We start from the raw sequence: 22,737 nt of genomic DNA on the forward strand, positions 1-22,737 counted from the left end.
CCGCGGCATTCGCCGCATGCCCTCCATAGATCATGAAGCAGTCGCGGACCTCGGGGAACTCTCCTGCTTGGTGATCTTCGTTCTTGTCGTCGTCGCGGGCCCTGCCACCCTCGGCGGGTGGCCCGGCCCTGTGGAAGTGACGCCGAAGCATAACGCACTCCTCGAGGGTGTGCTTGACGGGCCCCTGATGGTAGGGGCACGGCTCCTTGAGCATCTTGTCGAAGAGGTTTGAACCTCCGGGGGGCTTCCGAGGGTTCTTGTACTCGGCGGCGGCGACAAGGTCCGCGTCAGCGGCGTCGCGTTTCGATTGCGACTTCTTCTTGCCTTTCTTCTTGGCGCCGCGCGGAGCAGACGCCTCGGGAGCCTCTTCCGATGGGCGGCCCTGGGGCTGCTTGTCCTTTCGGAAGATAGCCTCGACTGCCTCCTGGCCAGAGGCGAACTTGGTGGCGATGTCCATCAGCTCGCTCGCCCTGGTGGGGGTCTTGCGACCCAGCTTGCTCACCAGGTCGCGGCAAGTAGTGCCGGCGAGGAACGCGCCGATGACATCCGAGTCGGTGATGTTGGGCAGCTCGGTGCGCTGCTTCGAGAATCGCCGGATGTAGTCCCGGAGCGACTCCCCCGGCTGTTGCCGGCAGCTTCGAAGGTCCCAGGAATTCCCGGGGCGCACGTATGTGCCCTGGAAATTGCCAGCGAAGGCTTGGACCAAGTCGTCCCAGTTGGAGATCTGCCCCGGAGGCAGGTGCTCCAACCAGGCGCGAGCAGTGTCGGAGAGGAACAGGGGGAGGTTACGGATGATGAGGTTGTCGTCGTCCGTCCCACCCAGTTGACAAGCAAGGCGGTAGTCCGCGAGCCACAGTTCCGGTCTCGTTTCCCCCGAGTACTTCGTGATAGTAGTCGGGGGTCGGAACCGGGTCGGGAATGGCGCCCGTCGGATGGCCCGACTGAAGGCCTGCGGACCGGGTGGTTCGGGCGAGGGACTCCGATCCTCCCCGCTGTCGTAGCGCCCCCCACGCCTGGGGTGGTAGCCTCGGCGCACCCTTTCGTCGAGGTGGGCCCGACGGTCGCGTCGATGGTGCTCGTTGCCGAGGTGGCCCGGGGTCGCAGGCGCGGTGTTTCGCGTGCGCCCGGTGTAGACCGAGGCTTCCCGCATGAATCGGGAAGTCGCGGCATGAGGTTCTGAGGGGTATCCCTGCGTTCGGGAGGCAGTGCTCTCGGCCCGTCGGGCCGCAGCGCCTTCCAGGAGATTCTTGAGCTCTCCCTGGATTCGCCGACCCTCGGTGGTTCATGGCTCCGGCATCGCGCGGAGGAGCATCGCTGCGGCTGCCAGGTTCTGACCAACCCCGCTGGATGCGGGCGGCGGCCTGACCCTGACATCGTTGGCGACGCGGTGCTGGAGACCTTGGGGCAGGTGACGTATTTCTCCGGCCAGGGGTTGGCCCGCCCATACCTGCCCGACGTCCCGACGGATCGGCTCAAGCGCTCCTGTTCCCTCGTTGAGCCTGGCCTGCGCCTCGCGGACTTGCTCGAGTTGTGGGTCGTAACCCCCCGCCGGAGCGGGGACCACAGCTAGCTCCCGTGGGATGTCGGCGCGAGGCACCGGCCTAGGAGGATCACCGTCCTCCGGCATGCCGAGATGGTTGCCTTCGGAGGGATCCCCTAGCTCGATGTGGAAACATTCGCGGCTTGGGCCGCAGCTCTCGTCGCCAAGGCTGCGGCTTCCGTCGGAACAGTCGGAGAGGCAGTAGTCACATGCGGTCATGAAGTCCCGCATGGCACTGGGGTTGCCAAGTCCGGAGAAATCCCAACAGATGCTGGGATCGTCATCTTCCTCGGACCCAGAGGGCCCGTAGGTCGAGACGTCCGTCAGCCGGTCCCAAGGCGACCGCATACGCAACCCCAGTGGGGTTGCACTCGCCTCAATGAGAGCGCCCGCCAAAGCGAGGTCGTTTGGCGGGTTGAGGCCGAGTCGAAATGATGTGAGATGGGAGTTAGTTGGTACCTTTTGGTCGACGAGGAGCGGCGTAGTCACATCGGGGACTGGTTGCACCGTCATCTCAGGTACGAGGGCGACGTCCTGCAGGCTTTCCGCGAGCGCGCCGGCGTCGTCTTCTTGCTCGGGGTCAGCGCATCGCGGGGGCACGGCGCTTGCCTTCGTCTCGAACGCGAGGTCGACGTCCGGCGTGCCATCCGTCGGGGCGTCGGGGCGTCGATTCGCTCGTCGGCCAACGAAGCGCGGCCTCCCGCCTGGCCTTGATGGCCCCGCCTCCTCCTCCGCTGGCGGGGGAGAGAACGGAGCGAGCTCGAATGTTGTTCTTCCACCACGCGGGGAAGGTGTCGTCGATTCCGCCGCCGGCGGGCGGGTTGTCGGCCGCCATTGTCGTTGTCGCGCGGCGGTGGAAGAAGTATCATGTCGTAGCTGCCGTCGAAGGACATGAACTCAAGAGTCCTGAAACGAAGCACCGCCCCGGGCCGGAGAGGTTGCTGGAGACTGCCCATCTGGAGCTTGACGGGGAGCTGTTCGTCAGCACGCAGCAGGCCCCTACCTGGCGCGCCAACTGTCGGCGTTTCGAGACAGGGGGGTCCCTAAGCCGACGAGTGAGTGTGCTGCGTGCCCCAGCCCAGATGGGTCGAGCGCGTGGGCGAGCGCGAAGGGGGGAGAGGCGAGGTGGCCGGAGTCGAGCGTGAGAGAGGTGGAAGTCCCGCGGCCTTCGTGTTCGTCCCGCGCCCAGGTCGGGTGCGCTTGCAGTAGGGGGGTTACAAGCGTCCACGCGGGTGAGGGAAGCGAGCGGCCCCAAGAGAGCGCCTGTCCCGTCCTCGGTCCCGCGCGGCCAAACTTCTCTAAGAAGGCCCTGGTCCTCCCTTTTATAGTCATAAGGAGAGGATCCAGGTGTACAATGGGGGGTGTAGCAGAGTGCTACGTGTCTAGCGGAGGGAGAGCTAGCGCCCTAGGTACATGCCAATGTGGCAGCCGGATAGGTCTTGGCACCTTGCTGGCGTGATGTCGTGGCTGTCGGAGGTGCGACGGAGCCTGGCGGAGGGACAGCTGTTGGAGCGGTCGAGTCCTTGCTGACGTCGCCCTGCTTCCGTAAGAGAGCTGGGGGCCGCCGTCGTCACAGAGCTTGTGGAGCGCCATCATTGCCCATCCGGCGGAGCTGGCCGGATGGGACGCCGGTCTTGTTCTCCGTGACCCGAGTCGATTCGGGGTAGGACGATGATGGCGCTTCCTGTTGACGTGGCGGGCCTGTGCCCTAGGCAGGGTGACGTGGGGGCTCCTCCGAAGCTGAGGTTGAGTCTGTCTTCTGTTGCCGAGGCCGAGTCCGAGCCATTGGGTCGGGCGAGGCGGAGGTCGTTCGGCCGAGGCCAGGGCGGAGTCCGAGCCCTGGGGTCGGGCGAGGCGGAGTTTCGTCGTCTTCCGGGTCTTAGCCCGAGTCCGAGCCCTGGGGTCGGGCGGAGCGGAGTTCGCCGTCTTCCGGGTCTTAGCCCGAGTCCGAGCCCTGGGGTCGGGCGGAGCGGAGTTCGCCGTCTTCCGGGTCTTAGCCCGAGTCCGAGCCCTGGGGTCGGGCGGAGCGGAGTTCGCCGTCTTCCGGGTCTTAGCCCGAGTCCGAGCCCTGGGGTCGGGCGGAGCGGAGTTCGCCGTCTTCCGGGTCTTAGCCCGAGTCCGAGCCCTGGGGTCGGGCGGAACGGAGTTCGCCGTCTTTCGGGTCTTAGCCCGAGTCCGAGCCCTGGGGTCGGGCGGAGCGGAGTTCGCCGTCTTCCGGGTCTTAGCCCGAGTCCGAGCCCTGGGGTCGGGCGGAGCGAAGTTCGCTATGGCGCCTTTGGCAAGGCCTGACTGCCTGTCAGACTCACTCTGTCGAGTGGCACTGCAGTCGGAGTGGCGCAGGCGGCGCTGTCCTTCTGTCAGACTAGTTAGTGGAGCGGTGGAGTGACGGCGGTCACTTCGGCTCTGCTGGGGGGCGCGTGTCAGGATAAAGGTGTCAGGCCACCTTTGCGTTAAATGCCCCTGCAACTTGGTCAGTCGGTGTGGCGATTTAGTCAGGGTTGCTTCTGAGCGAAGCCAAGGCCTCGGGCGAGCCGGAGGTGTGTCCGCCGTAAAAAGGGGGGCCTCGGGCGAGACGGAAGTCTCTTGAGGTCGGCTGCCCTTGGCCGAGGCTAGGCTCGGGTGAAGCGTGATCGAGTCACTCGTGTGGACTGATCCCTGACTTAATCGTACCCATCAGGCCTTTGCAGCTTTATGCTGATGGGGGTTACCAGCTGAGAATTAGGCGTCTTGAGGGTACCCCTAATTATGGTCCCCGACAGATGGGTCGCCCGACCCATCACTCATGACGCCGCTCGTGGTTGTCATTTCCACGACGCTCTTGACACCTTGCTGCGTCGGGGCTTCGACCGACACACTTGGTCGATCGAGTACCGTTGTGTAGTCTACTAGCACAGTCGCGGGTTATACCCGGACCAATGGGAGGCTACCTGCTTGGTGCGTCATCCGGATGATGATCTCCGGGGTGTAGAGGCCTACTCAGAGCATTATTCTATCACTGAGCGGGACACTACTGAGCCAGCCATGCAGGATGTCGCACAACATGCACTTTCTTAGTACTGTTCGTTGTTCAGTGGTGTGGCTGACGGTATTGACCTGAAGTACTACCCCCGCCATTTGACCGGCAGTACCAGGAGTGTGATTGTCTCACCCATTGGTGAGGGCAATCCAAGGTTGAGCAGCATGGTCAATCTGGTCGTCGTGCTCAATAGCGAGCTGGACCACGCCCTTGACGAGTTGGGCAAGGTCTGTGCGGAGATCGCGGAACTGCGTGCGGAGCGCCGCCATCAGGAGGATGGTTCCCCCGCCCCTATTGGGACTCAGCACCCTTATCGCTTGCCACCCTGTGGTCATCATGCTTATGGTACCCCTGACTACATGACCAAGATAGACTTGGAGCCTTAGATTGCTAGTGTCGGAGTTTGTAATAAATGCTTAAGTTAAGTGTATTAGTCTTAGTCAGACATAGTTAGTCATGGTAGGTTGCTTATCATGTGTTTCTATGTTTGTCATGGTGAACTCATGTTGAATTTGGATCTTTGTAATGATTGTCACCAAAATGTGGGTGTCTCCTGCAATTTGGTTTAGTTATTAATGTTAATAAAGTTAGTCATTTAGTTGGTCAACCTTTTACTTCCACTTTCCTCTTTATCTGAGAAGTTGTGTTTGGCTGTGTTGAGATTTAGTGAAGATGCTAGTTTGCTCAGTATTATGAAGACCTCTATGTACCTTTTCTTATGTTGAAAGACTGCAAGATCAATTCTGATGTGTGAATGCCTTTCACAGATGTCTGACAACAGGCGCCGAGGAGGGAGGCGTGCCCAGTAAGAGCAGCAAGCCCCACAGGATGAGGCACCCCAGCCGTTGCCTCCACCACCACCCCCAATGTCAGTGGAGCAGATGTTCTTCATGCAGACCCAAGCAGTGCAAGCAATCGGGCAAACCCTGGCAGCCATGCGGCAAGCTCAACAGCAACCTCAGCCCCAACCACAAGTGCAGATGCCACAGATGCCGAGAGACAAGCGTGCAAAGTTCATGAGAGGTCATCCCCCTGTGTTTGCCCACTCTGCAGACCCCATGGACGCCGAAGACTAGCTGAGCACAGTGGAGCGAGAGATGCACACCGCCCAATGCAATGACAGAGAGAAGGTTATGTACGGTCCTCGTCTGCTAACGGGAGCAGCTCAGTCTTGGTGGGATTCATACCTCGCCAACCACGCCGACTCTGAAGCTATCACCTGGGAGGAGATCAAAGACAACTTATGCTGGTATCACGTTCCAGAAGGCTTGATGATAGTGAGGAATGAAGAATTTCTAGCACTGAAGCCAGGACCCATGTCTGTCAGCGAGTATAGGGCAAATTTTTGCAACTATCTCGCTATGCACCCGAGGATGTCAACATTGATGCAAAGAGGCAGTACAGGTTCTTGAGAGGTTTGGTTGACCCCCTGCACTACCAGTTGATGAACCATACCTTCTCTATCTTTCAACATCTTATTGGTAGAGCAATAATGACTGAGAGAAAGCGCCGGGAGATGGAAGACCGAAAGCGCAAGATTGATGGACCGCAGACTGGGAGCAGCAACCATCCCTGTTTCTCAGGCAATCCACCCCAGCAGTTCAAGAAGAGTCACCCTCAGGGATATTAGCACCAGAATCAGCGTCCGCATCAGCAGCAATTTCAAAGGAAGTTCCCTCAGCAGCAGTAGTACCGCCAGCACAACCAACTAGAAGGAAATCAGTATCAGAGACAAAGCAGATAGGCACCTCTCCTTCCTACCCTAGCAACCAATCAAAAAAGTCAGACAACCCTAGTGCAAGGAGGAAGCCGAGGATGCTTCCATTGTGGAGAGTAAGGTCACTGGGCGATGCAATGCCCAAAGAAAGTAGCTCAGCAGCAGTCAGTTTCCAACACCCCAACAAGACAAGGAGCACCACAGCAGACATCAGGAGGTCGTGGTCAGGCCTACAACTGTGGAAAGGTGAACCACTTGAAGGTCGAAGCGATTCAAGATGCACCAGATGTGGCAGTAGGTATGTTTACAGTCGAATCACATCCAGCAAAAGTACTATTTGATACTGGTGCCACGCATTCTTTTGTTACTACATCATGGATAGAAGCTCATAACATCCCCGTAGAACCAATGATTCCACCTCTAAGGGTTAATTCAGTTGGGGGAAAGTTCAGTCATATAAGATGTGCTCGAATCTAAGGATTGAAATAAGGGAGATAGATTTCACTGCTAACCTGGTAGTAATGGGTACTCAAGGGATAGATGTCATCCTAGAGATGAATTGGCTACACAAGAACTAAGCAACCGTCAGTTGTGACAAGAGGATAGTAAGGTTAGTGTCCCCATCTGGGGAAGAGATAGTAACTGAACTGACCATGACTGATCTAGAAGGAGCCTGTCACCATATGTATATAGATGGTAAAGAGGCCAACCTGCTTGAGGGCATCAGAATTGTGTCGGAGTTTCCCGACGTGTTTCCTGAGGAGTTACCAGGCATGCCACCCAAGCGTAAAGTCGAGTTTGCCATAGAGCTTGAACCTGGCACTTCCCCTATTTCTAAGAGAGCCTATAGACTGTCTGGACCAGAATTGGTGGAACTCAATAAGCAGATCAATGAGCTATTGGAGAAAGGCTACATCAAACCATGTACTTCGCCTTGGGCCGCTCTAGTTCAGTTCATGGAGAAGAAAGACGTGGCCAAGAGAATGTGCATAGACTACAGAGCTCTGAATGAAGTCACCATCAAGAACAAGTACCCTCCGCCAAGGATAGAAGACCTGTTTGATCAGCTGAGAGGAGCCGGAGTGTTCTCTAAGATAGATCTGAGGTCAGGTTATCATCAGCTCAGGATCCGACCTTCGGATATACCGAAAACGGCATCCATCACCAAGTATGGGCTATATGAGTATACAATCATGTCCTTTATATTGACGAATGTGCCAGCTTTCTTCATGTACTTGATGAACAGTGTGTTCATGGACTATCTAGACAAATTTATAGTGGTGTTCATCGATGATATTCTCGCCGGTCACGACCTCCCTCTTGGCATGATCTCTAGACATTACTTCAAGTTTGTTAGACTCTTAATGAAGCACTGGCTCTGATACCAATTGATAGTCGCCTAGAGGGGGATGAATAGGCGAAACCTGAAATTTATAAACTTAAAATTGCACTAAGGCTGGGGTTAGCGTTAGAATTAAATTGGAATGCGGAAGATAGTTCTCCTTGCCAAGAGTTGCTCAATCAATACGGATAACTTTGGGAGCCAACTCAAATCAATATGTGCAAAGGAACTTTTAGAGAGAGAGAGGAGAGGGGATAAACAAATCGAATGGATATCAACACAAATGAACACGATGATTTGTTTAACGAGGTTTGGTTCCAAAGAACCTAGTCCCCGTTGAGGAGGCCACAGAGGTCGGGTCTATTTCAACCCTTTCCCTCTCTCAATCGGTCACTTAGACCGGTTGAGTGCTTCTTCTTAATCTCACGGGTCACTAAGACCCCGCAAGGATCACCACACAATTAAGTGTCTCTTGCAAGCTCTACAAAACACTTAGAGAGTTTAGAGAGAGATGAAGAAAGCATGATTAAGAAAACCAAGCAACAAGAGCAACAAATGAAACACAAATCACTCTCTCAAGTCACTAATCACTAATGGTCACTTGTTTCAATTGTAGAACTTGTAGAGATTGGAAGCTTTGAATGTGTCTTGGAATGGATTGCTAGCTCTTGTATTGGGTATGAATGAATGGAGTGCTTGGATGAAGTGAATGGGTGGTTGGGGTTGTATTTATAGCTTCAACCACTTCCTAGCCGTTGCTCCAATTTTGCCGACCACGGACGGTCCGCGCTCCTGGTCCGGACGGTCCGCCCCTACACATCAATGGCTGAAATCGCATCGGTCAGCAGTAACGGCTATAGAGCATTTAATGCGTTGTCTGATGTCAGATAAAGCAGTCGCGGACCGTCCGGGGTGCAAAAATGAATTATATCGAACCCGTCACCTTCGGGTTTTCCTGGTTTTTTAACGATCGGACGGTCCACGCCTGAGGCCGGACGGTCCGCGCTTGGTCTTCGGACGGTGCTCGCTTCTCCATCGGACGGACCGTACTGTTAGCTTGTGTTTTCACAGTGTTTCTGTCCCAGGCTCACCTTGGTGTCGCGGACGGTCCGCGCATAGGTGTTTTTCCAAAATGTTTCTCCTGTCCAGAAAAATCTACGATATTCCGGACAGTCGACTTAGAATAGTTGTAGATGAATTTATCCACCTGACAAATAATCAACTAGTCAAACTAGTTAGTCCTTAAGGTTTGTGATGGTCGTCAAACACCAAAATTGATTATAGGAAATATTGAGACCATTTACCTTTCAACCCAGAAGACACGAACACTATGGACTACGACAATACATCGTGAGTCTGATCGCAATATCAGTTGGTGACATTGTCGACCATCCGAATCTATTGATATCGATAGCGTTGGGGCTGAATCAGTAGACAGGTGCGCTAGTGAACTTGCCAGTACCAACCGTCTACTGCCATATGTCGTCTCTTCATTGGTCCACATCATTTTGATGTCCAAAAAAATTAAAAAACTAAAGAATTCAAAAACAATCCAAAACAACTAAAAATATGTTCATAAATTATGTAAATTTTATTTATAGTTCATAAACTATGTAGTTTATGCTTGTTTTTATAAACTATATGGTTTTTGTTTGCTTAATTTTACTCCGATAAATTTTTATTTAGATAAAAACACCATATTTTATTTTAAGTAAGAGTATAAAGATGATGTGAAAGATGCTATAAGCTAACGATAAAGATTATACACTGAAATATTACGGTAGATAAAAGTTAATGATGATCGGTAAACTGATGTGACAACAGATATGACCTAGAAGGGCCAGGCGTATGTTCGACTGGACGATAGAGCCAGTTTTGGTTATTCTCAGCCATGTGTGAAAAACGCCAATGCTGATACCCAGCTTCGGATTGACCATGCCACAGCTCGCCAGCTCAAAATGTGACCACATTTCCCAGATTTGCTATAACATTCACATCATTCCAAGTGCACCACAATACAAGCACAGACGAGTTACATAGTCGCAAAATTTCAGCAGGCTTCGCCACAACAAGGCCCTCATACAGGCGCTGTGAATAGCAATGGTGCAACAAAAAAAATCTAGAATAACTTTAATCCAGGTCATCTTCAGCATCGGCCGTTTGGAGGCCAAAACAATGCCACTTGTATGGTTTCCAACAGCTTCACCACCCTCAAAACCAATTGCGTCTACAAGCAAAATAAATGAAGTAATTCAGCTTGATGCAGAGGTGAGTGGTAGTATGCATCTACAAGCAACAGTATCTCTGATGCAGATGCAAAAACAGTTGATATTGCAAAAGACAATATTGATCAGCTGCTCACTCCATTCCAAATTATAGTCATTTTGGCTTTTCTAGATACATAGTATTTATAATTTAGAATGGTGGGAGTATTACACACAAGGTTCATGACAAACATGAATAATTTGATTTGGCAAGGCAAGAGATTGTATAATATGATATAGCAAGGCAAGACGTTGGCGTATCAAAATTGCAAAAGGCTTCTAAGGGTTTGTTTGGTTGAGTTGTGGCTTTTGAAAAGCTAATGCGGATTATGGATGTGGGCTGTGAAAAAGCAATTGTGGGTTATGGATTGTACCAGAGATGAAAGCCATTTGGTTCAATAGTTGTTTTTTTTGGGGGGGGGGGGGGGGGGGGGGGAACCTATTGTCAACTTCTCTTAGTGACAAGTGGCCCCATCCGTCAGCCTCATTCTTCCTTCGGATGGATACCCAGCTGAGGTGGCGCTTCCCGTATGGCAGTCGAGATCATGCTCACCAACGGCAAAAGGCCCACGCTCGTCCACATGGCGACCAAGGACATGGTCAAGGGGATAGCCTCACACTGAGAAGGCTAGAGGAGTCGCCAGATCCAACCACGGGAGAGGAAGGAGCATCGCCCACCGAACAGAGGATGAGCTGTTTTCAGTCAAATGCAGGCCTTCACAAGAGGTAAAAGCAGAGGAAGTTGCTTTCAGCTCTTGTATTAGGCAAAAGCAGCTTTTGGTCCAATGCAATTGTGGCTTTTCAGCCCCCTTTGGCTGTCTTTTTGCTTTTGCAAAAGCAAAAACCATAGTCACAGAAACAGGGTCAATGCCGCATTCCATGACCCAAGGTCGGCATCCCAAATCGTGGGTCTAGGTCACCATAGGTAATCGTCCCAAACGCTAGGGAGTCATCGTACCAATACAGATGGGGACGACGACCAGTGCTCGTTCGTGATGGAGGATCATGCAGGTTGGGGCAGGGCAGCTCAGATTGGGGCAAGGCAGCGCAGATGACAGCAAAGCGATGTCGATGTGTAAGGAGACGAGGACGGAGATCCTCCTATGGCCAGCAAATGGTGACACTCTGGATTCTTGCATCAGTGCTCCTCCTGCAGGTTCCAGAGGTCCTGGGCTGGGCGGCGATGCTTCTGCTATATGAGCTCTATGGCTCCTATGTGAGTCTAGGGCAGAAGTACAGGGCTTCATTGCTATAATGGGTTGGTAATTGGGCTGGTGTTATGTTGTGTTAAGGTAGTACTAGGCTAGGCCAGTGAGGCATAGCACGTAGGGTCCTTGGAATTTTGGAACACGAACCTCGACCCATGGAGTCGACCTGGGATTATTGACCCATTAGAATTGGGTTCACGTACCAAACCCACGATTCACATACCATAGAGGTATAACACGCTCCTTCTACCATATTTTTTCAAGTGTCGACCCACGACTCTTACTCAACACAATCGACTCGGGAACATTGTGACTATGGCAAAAACTGGTTCAAAAGCCCAACTAAAGGGACCCTAAAAAGCGGTATAAAACCAAATACTCGGTCCAAAAAGATAAGGCGTGATTTGACTTTGGTGATCTTCAAGATCACACTTTGACCACTAACCTCTTATATTATGCAATTTATGTCAATAAGGGCCTGTTCTAGAAGTTTGTTTCTCAAAACCACAGTTTATAAATTATAATACCGTTTATAATACCACGGTTTAATGTATGCCATGACATAACTATTGTATATTTTATATCAGTCCAATCCAACACCTATTTGGAAACATAGTATTTTAGTTGTAGTGTAGGGGAAAAGAAGACTGTAGCTGCGTGCAAGCAAAAAAAAACTTTGGACTAGACCAAAGTTTTTTTGACCCCAAAAATACCATGGTATTGGCAAAACCATGGTTTAAAATACAGAGTTCTTGTATGTGCTCCCAAACGCTTTTTGGTCTAAAATACCATGGTATGCTCAAATACCACGGTATTATCTTGGAACTAAGAAAATACCGTGTTCCCAAATAAGCCCTAAGATTTTGATCCCTGTTTTCAAGTCGTCGACTAGTCGTCCAGGCGGTCTTCAGAGACCGACTTGGAGGTCCGACTCGACTTTTCTCGTAAGTCGCCCGACTTGCCGACGACTGAAAAAATAAGTGGGCTAAGAAGTCGGTCGACTTGTCCCTTTACGGCCCAACCAAAGGCCCATTAACAAATCTAAACCTACACATAAACCCTAACTTACCTGAAGCCGCCGGTCGCCCTCTGCAGCACATAGCCGCCGCCCCTCCTCTGCTACAGCAGTCGCCGCCCTTCCTCTGCGCGCCTCTCCTCTGCAACAGCCGCGCCCCTCTGCTGCAGAGCCGCCGCCCCTCCTCTGCGGTAGAGAGCCGCCGGTCTCCCCTGCTGCAGCAGCCTCCGGTCTCCCCCTGCTGCAGCAGCCACCGTTCTCCCCCTGCAGAGCCACCGCCCCTCCTCTGCAGCGCAAAGCTGCAGCACAGAGATGGAAGATACATTTGCAGATCAACCACAAGGGGAGCCAGGAAGCCAGCAGCCATATGATCCAGCTAAAGATCCTAAAAGAAAGGCAAAATCGAAGGATCCAGCATGGAACTATTGTTATTGGCCGGATTTGAACAAAAAAGATGTGAAGTGCATACTTTGTGGCAAAATCGTTCATGCAGGTGTTAGAAGGTTGAAGCAGCACCTTGTTGGTGGTCATGGTGATGTTGCTAAGTGCCCGAAAACAACATCGGCAATTAGCAAAGAGATGAGTGATTATTTGAAGAAGAATGCTAGACAGAAGCCTATTGACTTGGATGATGATAAAGATGATGAAGTTGAAGTACTTGGAGAAGGGGAAAGTAGAGCATCCCATTCAGTTGTTCACCCAGTTCCGGAACAGCCCAAAAGAGAAGGCTCTCAGCTGAAGCAAGCCAAAACAATCAACACGCGTCGAAGTCTTCTAAGTCAATTGCATCCATGTTTCGCAAAGCACCTGAAGATGTGGTTCACGAGAGGCATTGCAAGGGCAACACTCAACTACATTGCAGCGAAAGAGCGAGAAGGAAAGAACAGATATGTATGTTGCTGATTTTATTTATGATAGTGGCTTACCACTTAATGTCATCAACTCAAGGGCCTTTGAGATCATGCTTGAGGCGGTTGGGCAATATGGTCCTGGGTATGTGAAACCCTCCTATCATGATGTTAGGGTGCCATTGCTTGAGAAGGCAAAGAGTGTAGATGAGATAAAAACGACTCATGAGTTGGCTTGGACTGAATTTGGTTGCACACTTATGTCTGATGGTTGGACAGATAGGAGGGGTCGACACTTGATCAATTTCCTTGTCAATAGTCCAACTGGCACATTTTTCTTGGAGTCTGTCAATGCCTCAAGTGAGACAGCAGATGCTCAGATGTTAGCTGCACTACTGGAGAAAAGAATTGATGCCATTGGTAGAGACAAGGTAGTGCAGATTGATACAGATAATGGGGCTAACTTCAAGGCTGCTGGAAGACTTGTTTTGGACTCCATGTGCTGCTCACTGTTTGGACCTCATGCTTGAGGACATTGGGAAAATTGGAGAGTTCAAGAAATGCATTTCCCATGCTCGCCAAGTGACAACCTTCATATATAGGCATAGCAAGCTTCTTGATGCCACGAGGGAGAAGATAGGGGGTGATTTAGTGAGGCCTGCAGTTACAAGATTTGCTACATCTTTCCTTACTCTCCAGTCCATATATAAACATAAGCAAGCTTTGAGATGTCTCTTTGTTAGTGATGATTGGACTAGGTCCAAACTATCAAGCACAGAAGCAGGAAAGAAGGTCACAGAGATACTTCTTTCTACAAACTTTTGGAACTCAGTCCAAGATTGTATTCGTGCATCACAACCACTCCTCATTGTGTTGCGAATTGTTGATGGTGATGAAAAGCCAGCCATGCCAGAGGTTGCCGATGCCATGGATATGGCAAAAGCAAAGATCACTTCGGGTTTTGAAGGTAGAGAGACAATGAAGAGGAAGTTGCTTGCCATTATACAATAGAAAGATGGCAGCTAGGTTCCAAAGATTGCGTGAGGAGGGAAATATTGGTAACCCTTTAATTTTAGAGGATTTCCAATGGGACAATGAGTAGGTGGACAATCAAAATGAAACAGTTAGAGAAGGGGATGATCTTGCATGGGCTCATGTGGATGATGCAATCGGTGCTTCTAGTTCACTTCAAGGTCGCAACTTTCCAAGAAGAGCCCGATATGAGTCTGTTTATTCAAGGCGTTGTCAAGCTGCTGCTACACAGGAGGAGAGAGTTATGGAAGAGGAAGAGCAAAGCAACAAGGGCAATGAACAAGATGATGAAGAGTACATGCCTAATGATGATGAAGTGGATGACTTTGGTGAATCCCCACATGACAGTCCAACTCAAGCTGGTGCTGATTGTGAAGAAAATGCAATGGATGATCTTGATTTGGGAGATATTTAGGGTATCTAGGGGCTGTTTGGTTTGCTACCTAAGACGCCACAATGTGCCTAACTTTTCTGCCTAACCTTAGTTCTTCAATTCGAGCGACTAAGGTTAGGCAGATTGTGGCGTCTTAGCTAAGAAACCAAACAGGCCTCTAGTATCTATCTAGCTGCAGCATCTTAGCTATCTAATGGAGTTTATTTCCTTTCAAGTTTGAACTATATTTTCTTGCTATTTGTTTTCCAATTTGAACATATGGCTGTTATGACTTATGAGTTTATGATTTATCACTTATGTGGCTGATTTGGTTCAGTTTGAGGCTTCAAATGAGGCAAGACTTGCTATTTATTTCAGTTTCGTTCAATTTCATACTTCAAAAGAGGTAAAACATCCTCTTTCTTCATATATAATTGATATATTGTCTATATGAAGCCATTATATAGGCAAAACAGCCACTATATTGGCAAGTCGACGACTAGTCGACTGACTTATCGACTAGTCACCAAGTCGGTACCTTGTCGACTCGACTCGACTTACCGACTTGAAAACCTTGATTTTGATCAATAGAAAGTAATTCCAAAAACAAATCTATTGCAATCACTTTAGCATAAACTTCTCATATGATTAAACTAATTGTCAATCAAAGATAAAAAAATAATGAAATAGTGCATGTCATAAATTTCAGGACACGCCGACAGGAGTATTCCAAAACACCAACTACATCTCTATCTCTACTAATATAAAGTGAGAGTTTCTCCCTTCGTACGTCTGCTCCCCTCCATGCGCACAGAGAGTGTCACCAGAGTTTGACACGCTAAGCAAAATATCACGAAATATAAAAAAAAAGCGTGCCCACTAGGATTCAAACTGTGGTCTCTAGTGTTGAACAGTAAACCCTAACCCTAACAGGAGGTTGGGAGATGTATATATTCAGAGTTAGATGGGCTGAGCCCATTACAATAGGGGCAAAATAGTAAATACACATGGGGAGTACCGAAACCCTAATAGGTATCTAACATCTAGGAGCAAAGCACTCGTCTCTAACCACTACAGCTCATGTTGGTTTGTGTTATATAAAGAGGTCATATATGATATATATAAACCGTAGCGATGCACGAGCAAATAACTAGTTGTAGTTAAATTAATGGTTATATTGTAATGTGATACGTCTATAAACTAATTCAAAGCATTTGATAAGTTAAGGTCATCAAATCAGTCAAAAAAGGAAGCAGTCAAATTTGGAAACTCAAAGTGCAAACATCATGTAGGGTATAGAAGGCCATCAAATGTACCGAGTGAAAACTACTTCATCTTCTGGAAAGGTAAGCCATCCCAGTTGACCTAGAATGTAAAGATATTTTCACAAGGTCAGCATCCTAAAAACATGTGTCAGCTTTGACATCACATCAGGAACGGAAACGTACCTCCCTTGTTGCTTTCCACCATAACCCTGTATGACATTATTTGTACCTTTGTCATGTCTTGCTCCATTCGCAGCAGCTGTGAGCACAGATGGCTGCCCAGTTCGAACTTCACCTAAGAAGCCATTATCTAGGGTGTTTCTTACTTTGCCTGAAACAGGTACGTCACTAACCCCCTGAATGATGTTAAATTGATCTGTGAAGCCATTTCCAGAAAGAATTGCATTTGATGATCTGGAATCAACTGCAGGGCCCCTCTTTTGCCGAGTGCTTTGTGCCACAGGAGTAACAGCAACAGAAGGCAGTAAGGATGAGTAAGGGGCAGAAGATGCTGTAGCAGCAGCTATTTTTGCAGCAGCTGTAGTAGCAGAAATGATCTGCTGTGCTCCTTCACGAAGGTGAATGAAGTCTCCCTCAATCACAAACAGCTGCACAGCAATTAGCATGTCAAGTAACACAAAAGATCTAGTATCTACAGATTGACTAAATCACTAAGTTTAAGTAAACCTCTGGACGACTAGCCACAAAATCATCAAGCTTCCCATATTGCTTCTTATAATCATGCCAGTGAAGAGGAGCCAACATTTTCCCAAGCCTATTTGGCAGCTGAAAGAAAAATTGCACAAATCATAACTTAATTTTTTCTCCAATGCGCAGGAGAACTGCGCATCAAATCAGAACTTAATCTCTACCATAGCATCTTAATGTGGATGAGAACTGACTCACAGTTGAGCTAATCCTGATTCCACCCTCAGGTCCAGCAGGAACTGCACGTACAATACAAGCCAATAGAGATCTCTCATCTAGGAGAGCAGGTTCCTTAGGTACACGAGGTAACTGTGAACCAAAACCACCTGTAACTGATTTCATTGTATCAACCTGATTTACAACATTAGGATTCTCTGTTGCACTGTTTTTCAAGTTAAGCTGGGTAGTTGGAGGGAAGTTTGAAGGTTTATGCTGTCTAGATTGAGGTTCAGATTGCTTGTCAGATGCAGCTCTTTCAACCTGGTTTTGAAAAGAGCAAACGAAATGTGAGACACTCACGTAGAATGAAAAACTGTACAAAAAACACAGTACCGTAGAAACCTTGGATTCAGCATTTTGCTCTTGAGGCTCAACTCTTCCAACATGGCTTTTTATATTTGATAGTGAATCCTGTTCTTTTAAGGTTTTTTGTTGTTCATCATAAGGTACATGTTCAGCTATGTTTGTTTCAACAACCTGCGGTTTTTCCAAAACAAAAAAGTAACGGTGAATAACCATATGTTCATGAGTTGATTCCAAGTTACATAAAAACAAAAATAAAAAGGACTAACAGTAAGTTCATGAGTTGATTCAGTAGGTGCACTTGCAGGGCTCTGCTGTTGTTTCCCCTGGGCATTAAGATGGTCTGGATGGCCACCCTCACTTGCCTTGGGGGACAGCTCATCAGTATTAATAGTGTCTTGTTGCAATGCAGTCTGACCTGATTGGGATGTCTGATAGTTTGTTTCATCTTGTGGTTGTGAGACAATTTGTACTTCCTAAACAAGGACAGATTAATTCCAAACTTAGAATGGGCACTGCATGTTATAATGTGTGAAGTATTCAAGAAAGTAATTTACCTGCTGATTTGGCCAATGTGAGTTTGGTTGAATCATAGGCTGTGTCTGAAAACTGCCAAACTGAGGAATGCCAGAGTTGGGTGATGCTAAAGGTTGAGGAATGCCTTGAGGATGAATCATAAAAGAATGCATTGCAGCAATATGCGCAGCCGGACCACCTATTCCCAATAAAGATGGAACAGGTACAGCTGAGGCATTATTGCCCTGAAAAAAATAGTGACACGTATTGTAAGTGCATTCTAAAACAATGGTATGTTATCATCATAAAATGCACAAATTGATGCAATACTATTAATTGAAAACATGAAGGTTTAAAAAGCATGTAAAGCAAGAGTAAGGACAGAAGGTGCTGAAATAACCACGGAGGAACTGCAATAGCAAAAAAGAAAAATAAACAACATAATGATTGCGGTGAACAACAATTAAGTCACCCAAACAACAGTTACAATATTCAATTTTCATCCCCCATGGACATATATAAATTGCTTACTGAAATAATTTAATACCTTAAGAGAGACATCCACACTTCCATTGTTTTTCAACAGTTGCTGGCTCCCATCTGCAGTTGCACTACCATTTGAAGTCACGCTGTTCGCTATGCTTTGAACAAGTGATGATTCAGCTGATCCCTCCCTAGAAACATGTGGGCCATCCTTTTGTGCACCAGACCGTTCCCTTGCCTCAGCTAATTCTTGCTGGAGTTGTTGTATTGTATGGAGAAGGCTCCGCTGCATTTCAGCATACTGTGGAAAAAGAGGAAGTAAAATTCTAGTCTAACAGAAGAGGATATGACAAAAACTAGTGTAACAATAACAATGGAAACCAAAGTATACATGAATACAGGAAAGCTAAAACATACCTGTTGTTGAGAACTAATCCAATATTGATTAAATTGCTCCATGCGCTCACGTAACTCAACTTGTAGGGACTGAGACTGCAATGCATCCATTTCTCGAACTTGAGAAACCCAAGCATGGGCTTCCCTCAACTGCTCATCTTTGTAAAGAATGTTCTCTTGAGCAGCCCTATGCTGGAAACAAATGTGGCTATCCATAAGCAGCTGAATTTAGAATGCTAACAACACTTCAATCGGCTTTAGTTTAAGAAAGGAATCAACCAACAACAGAGTAATAAAAAAACTCTCCTATAGTCAAATGACCACGGTTTCAAAGACAACAAGGCAAGCTGGGTACACCTTATCTCCAAGACGACAAGGAGTAACTAGATCCCCAAGGCGAGCTGGATTTGTCCAGGCAATGCCTTTGAAACAGAGCAAATGGCATTCTCAATACTCAGGCATCACTCCAGAAAACTAAAACAAACAGTGCCATAGCCTAAGATCCTTTTTTTCAAATTCACAGCTTGAGTTTCACTCATGGCAAGAGAACAAATATAACAACTTAATTTAGAGATGTGCAATCAGAATGATCTTGGTAATGCTGAATATTTTGTAACTCGGTACATATTATCAGAATGTTACTGCACAGTGCATTCATTTCAGGCAGCTAGCATTGCCAGTGATTTCAAAATTAAAAGGTATACAAACTTTAGTCAGAGAGATCATGCAAACTAAGACAGTACACTTAACATAGAATGTTCAGCTTGAGAAAAAAATGCTAGTGACACAGTGACAGTATAAGCATAGAGACATGACATAGACTATATAAAAAAGTGGAACATAAATGACTAGCAAATAATACCTGTTCCTCTATTGCAATGAACTGGCTTTCTTTTTCTCGCAAAAGTTCCTGGAGATCGTGGATTTGTTTAAGATGTTGGGCTCTTTCAGCTTCAGAGTTGTCACGTTCCCTTCTATAAGAAATTAGAAATACTCAGCATGCATTTTAATTGCGATGACGTTATGTATGTTGATCTAGATGGTCCTAACCCAAGCAGCCCAACATCAGCCAGCTGATAGGCAGTATACACAAGAGCAGGGATAAGAGAAGTGGAATAGGAATATAGGATAATAGATCTTTCTTCTTGCTTTAGGTGGGTATATCTACACTCCTCTCCTCTCTCCTTATATATAGAGGTTTACTTGACACCTAAGCAAGAGACCTTTAGGTCTAATTAACCATGACACAAATTGGCCACACTGCCAAACCTGGCCAAATAGGCCTAGCCAACTACCGATGGCAATAAAACTGCTGATGAATAGTTATGAGTAACTAAAGCAACACTTTCTTCACCGTGCACAATTAAGTGAGCCTGTCAGAGCAACTTAACAAGACCACAGCACACATGGCCAGAAACTTGAATGTCAGAATTTTAAAGATGTCACTTCATGGAAAACTATTCCAAGTAGTGAAATCCGGTAGCATACCAATAAATTGGACAAGTTATGTATAGTACCTGACACTTGCCAGCTCTTTGGTCTGTTCTCTGAGAAGATCTTGATTTGCCCACACCTGACAGAAAGAGACAAAAAAAATATGTCGAGACATTTTTCATTTCTTCTTGCCGTGAAGATTGCAAAACGTAAAATGAAGAACACTAACCGTTTGATGATCAATCTTCAGAGCATTTAGTTCTCTATCCTTGTCATTGAGTTTCATTTCTAATTCAAGAATGTACTGCTCCCGCTCATGCAATTGCTCCTGTTCAATACAGGACATCAAAATTATTCTCAAATAAGGACCAGACAACCCCAGGGCAATCGGATGTAACTGAATTAAGCAATGTAAGCAACAAGAACATGAAATCAAAACAATAATAGTAGTGATGTTTTATAGAAGCTACTCAGTGTCTTATCGTTATACAGACAAAAAAGAACTGAGAACAATGCATCACATAAATGTGCTGAGCATTAACTGCTAATGAAATTTGTCCATCAGCAGATATGTTACAAAGCACAAGGATGCCAACAGAGACTCTCCACCAGCATGACATGAAATTGTTCAGCCATTTCAATGTCCACACTCAACACTACAATTCAACCAGTGAAAGGTGCTTGGCCGTCCAACCCCTTCAGAAAAATCAAAATCATGGAAAAACAAGCAGTGCTGCTAGCCAACCCATCTCCAACTGGTAAGTGAATCACACTCTTATTTGAGCTGGGTACTGGTAGAGAAACACTGAGCTCAGAGCAAAAGGAACAACCTTGATCTTTGCCACAGCTGCAGCATGCTCCTTGGCAGCAGCCTGGAAGCTTTGTTGCGCCTCGATGATCTGCGGGTGTGCAATGGCCTGCGCACGCAACTCGATCTCGACTTGCTGCAGCTCCTCCCGCTGCCGTGCGACACTTTGCAGGCGCTGCTGCAGGATGTCCTCGCTGAGCCCTCCGCTCCCATCAATAGTGATGGTACAGAAGTCGCCCAGTCCACCCGCCCCTTCCTGCAACCACAACACCCCAAAGCGGTCATCCCCAACGTGCCCACGGGCGGAAACCAAGCCGCAGCAAGAGATTCTGAAGAGAGAGAAAAGGTTGCATTTTGTGCGACGCGCGAGCAAGCAGGTAAAGATTGCGGGCACCTCGTAGATAGCTCGTTCCTCCGACTGCCCCAGCTTCCCATGCTCCGCGGCATCCTGAACACGAAACAACGACAGGGAGTGAGTTGGGAATTGGGATGGTGGTTGGAGTGAGGGTTTTGTGTTGTCGGGGGAGCGGCGACGCTGGCCTACCTCGGCGCCATTGGAGCGGAGCGAGGAGTCGGGGACGGCGCGCCACTCCTTGCGCGCCCCCGCGGGCTCCATCTGCGGCGGGGCGGCCCTCACCTCTCCGGCTTCCCTGCGGAATCGGGATCTGGAGGAGGCAGCTAGGGTTTGGCTCGCGGCGCCGCGGGGGCAGCCCGAGCACGACAGCGCACGGGCAACGACGGCGGGGGTAGAGGGCTGGGCTAGGGTTTACGGGCAGCGAGAAGGACGGCGATCGGGTAGACGGCTAGACGGGAATTTGGGTGGGGGGATTCGGGATTCCTACGGGAGTGGCGTGCGATCGAGGGAAGGAGGTGAGACTGGCCCGGGGTCCGGGGATAGTGGATGTGCGTGCGTGTGGGTCGTTATGTAGGAGGGGAGTTAATTGGCTTTGTAACATCGCAAGGCTTCGCCAGCTTAATACGCCGCATGCGAGCTTTATCACTTTGGTACAGTTAAACTCACGCCCACTTTAACCCTGTTGGCGCCACAGTAAGAGTGCATGGTTCTTTTTTGGGAAATTTGGATTCATACCATTAAAAGATCACCACTTTGGATCCATACCATTACTATCTCACTTACATGTGGGTCCACATGAGTCAATGACATGTGGGGTCCATGGTATATATCTAAAGTTTGGATCTTTTAATGGTATAGATCCAATTGTTCCTTCTTTTTTCTAACCAACTTTTTTAAGAATCTTACCGTTGAGAGAATCTCACTATTAGAGATGGCAATGGGTACCCGCTACCCGAAACCCGATGGGTTTTTGCTCTATTAGGGTTTGGGTCTATTTCTGTACACATGGGTTTGTTAACGGGTTCAATGGAAACCCAACGGGTACGTGGGCATGGGTTTGTTCTTCCACTACCCATACCCGCAAACCCATGGGTTTTTTAAAACCCGCCTTAAAATTATCATTCCTTATAAATATGTCTCATAATATTATTAATTGAATATGTTCTAATTGAAATAAACTTCATGTAACAAATTTTAAGCTAAAATTAGTTATTACATGTTCCTTTTATCCTAGCTTATTAATGTATTGATTGTTATTTACATGATGAATTATTTTTTATGTTGATGTTAGTGGGTATGGGAAACCCGTTGGGTACCCGAAACCCGCATGGGTATGGGTTTGGGCAAAATTTTATACCCGTCATGGGTATGGGTTTTTTAGCGGGCGTATTTTTTCTTCGCGGGTACGGGTTTGGGCAAGTAATACCCAGCGGGTTTTTACCTGTTGTCATCTCTACTCACTATGGTAAGAATCTAAATATCATGGGGATTATATGCGTAGAAAGATAAAGTTGTCTAAATGGTCCAGGATCTAAAAAGCGATGGATTTCTATTATCATAACGACTCGACCGATTATGTGTTAATGTTGATTTTGGACGGTTTTTACCAAAACGGTTCTTATAGAAACAGGCTGAAAAGCTGGAGCGTGGCAGTCTGAATCAGCTTTTGGTGGTCAAAAGCTGAAAAAAAACTCAAAGAAACAGGACGTAGGTGGTCAGCCAAATGCCAACCCTAACTCGCCTCATCGTATCCCCTCCCCATTTCCATTTACCACGGCGTTGTCAAGTTCCTTCTCTCTTCCTCCGATGGCTACTATGACGAGGTGGAATAAATGTCTGGTGGTAGACGTTAATGTCGAGGTAGACCCGTCGCACTTGGATCAGACCAACGTCGC

The 22,737-nt window shown here is 48.2% G+C and overlaps 1 protein-coding gene across 6 annotated transcripts; it reads right to left on the minus strand.

Annotated features, from left to right (window-relative positions):
* Positions 1-9,515: 9,515 nt before the first annotated feature.
* Positions 9,516-21,454, minus strand: LOC100383560 (uncharacterized). 6 transcript variants are annotated; one of them, XR_004857606.1, is made up of 17 exons: positions 21,032-21,454; positions 20,882-20,935; positions 20,510-20,743; positions 19,909-20,007; positions 19,763-19,818; positions 19,108-19,219; positions 18,267-18,437; positions 17,914-18,150; positions 17,408-17,611; positions 17,120-17,326; positions 16,890-17,024; positions 16,527-16,808; positions 16,308-16,406; positions 15,804-16,228; positions 15,672-15,720; positions 12,157-12,401; positions 9,516-9,842 (listed from the first exon to the last, which is right to left on the minus strand). XR_004857606.1 is itself a non-coding variant. In XM_035967050.1 (16 exons), the coding sequence occupies exons 1-15, from the start codon at positions 21,101-21,103 to the stop codon at positions 15,687-15,689; spliced, it is 2,418 nt and encodes an 805-aa protein (XP_035822943.1). In that variant the 5' UTR covers positions 21,104-21,454; the 3' UTR covers positions 9,525-9,842; positions 15,672-15,686. The 6 variants fall into 6 exon arrangements, 4 of the variants coding, with proteins under 4 accessions (XP_035822943.1, XP_020407274.1, XP_020407273.1 ...); XR_002268638.3 differs by having other exon boundaries at positions 16,881-17,024; XM_035967050.1 differs by lacking the exon at positions 12,157-12,401 and having other exon boundaries at positions 9,525-9,842; positions 19,108-19,216.
* Positions 21,455-22,737: the final 1,283 nt, after the last annotated feature.

This window comes from Zea mays, chromosome 4 (assembly GCF_902167145.1).
Source record: "Zea mays cultivar B73 chromosome 4, Zm-B73-REFERENCE-NAM-5.0, whole genome shotgun sequence".
In the NCBI taxonomy this organism is placed as follows: domain Eukaryota; kingdom Viridiplantae; phylum Streptophyta; class Magnoliopsida; order Poales; family Poaceae; genus Zea; species Zea mays.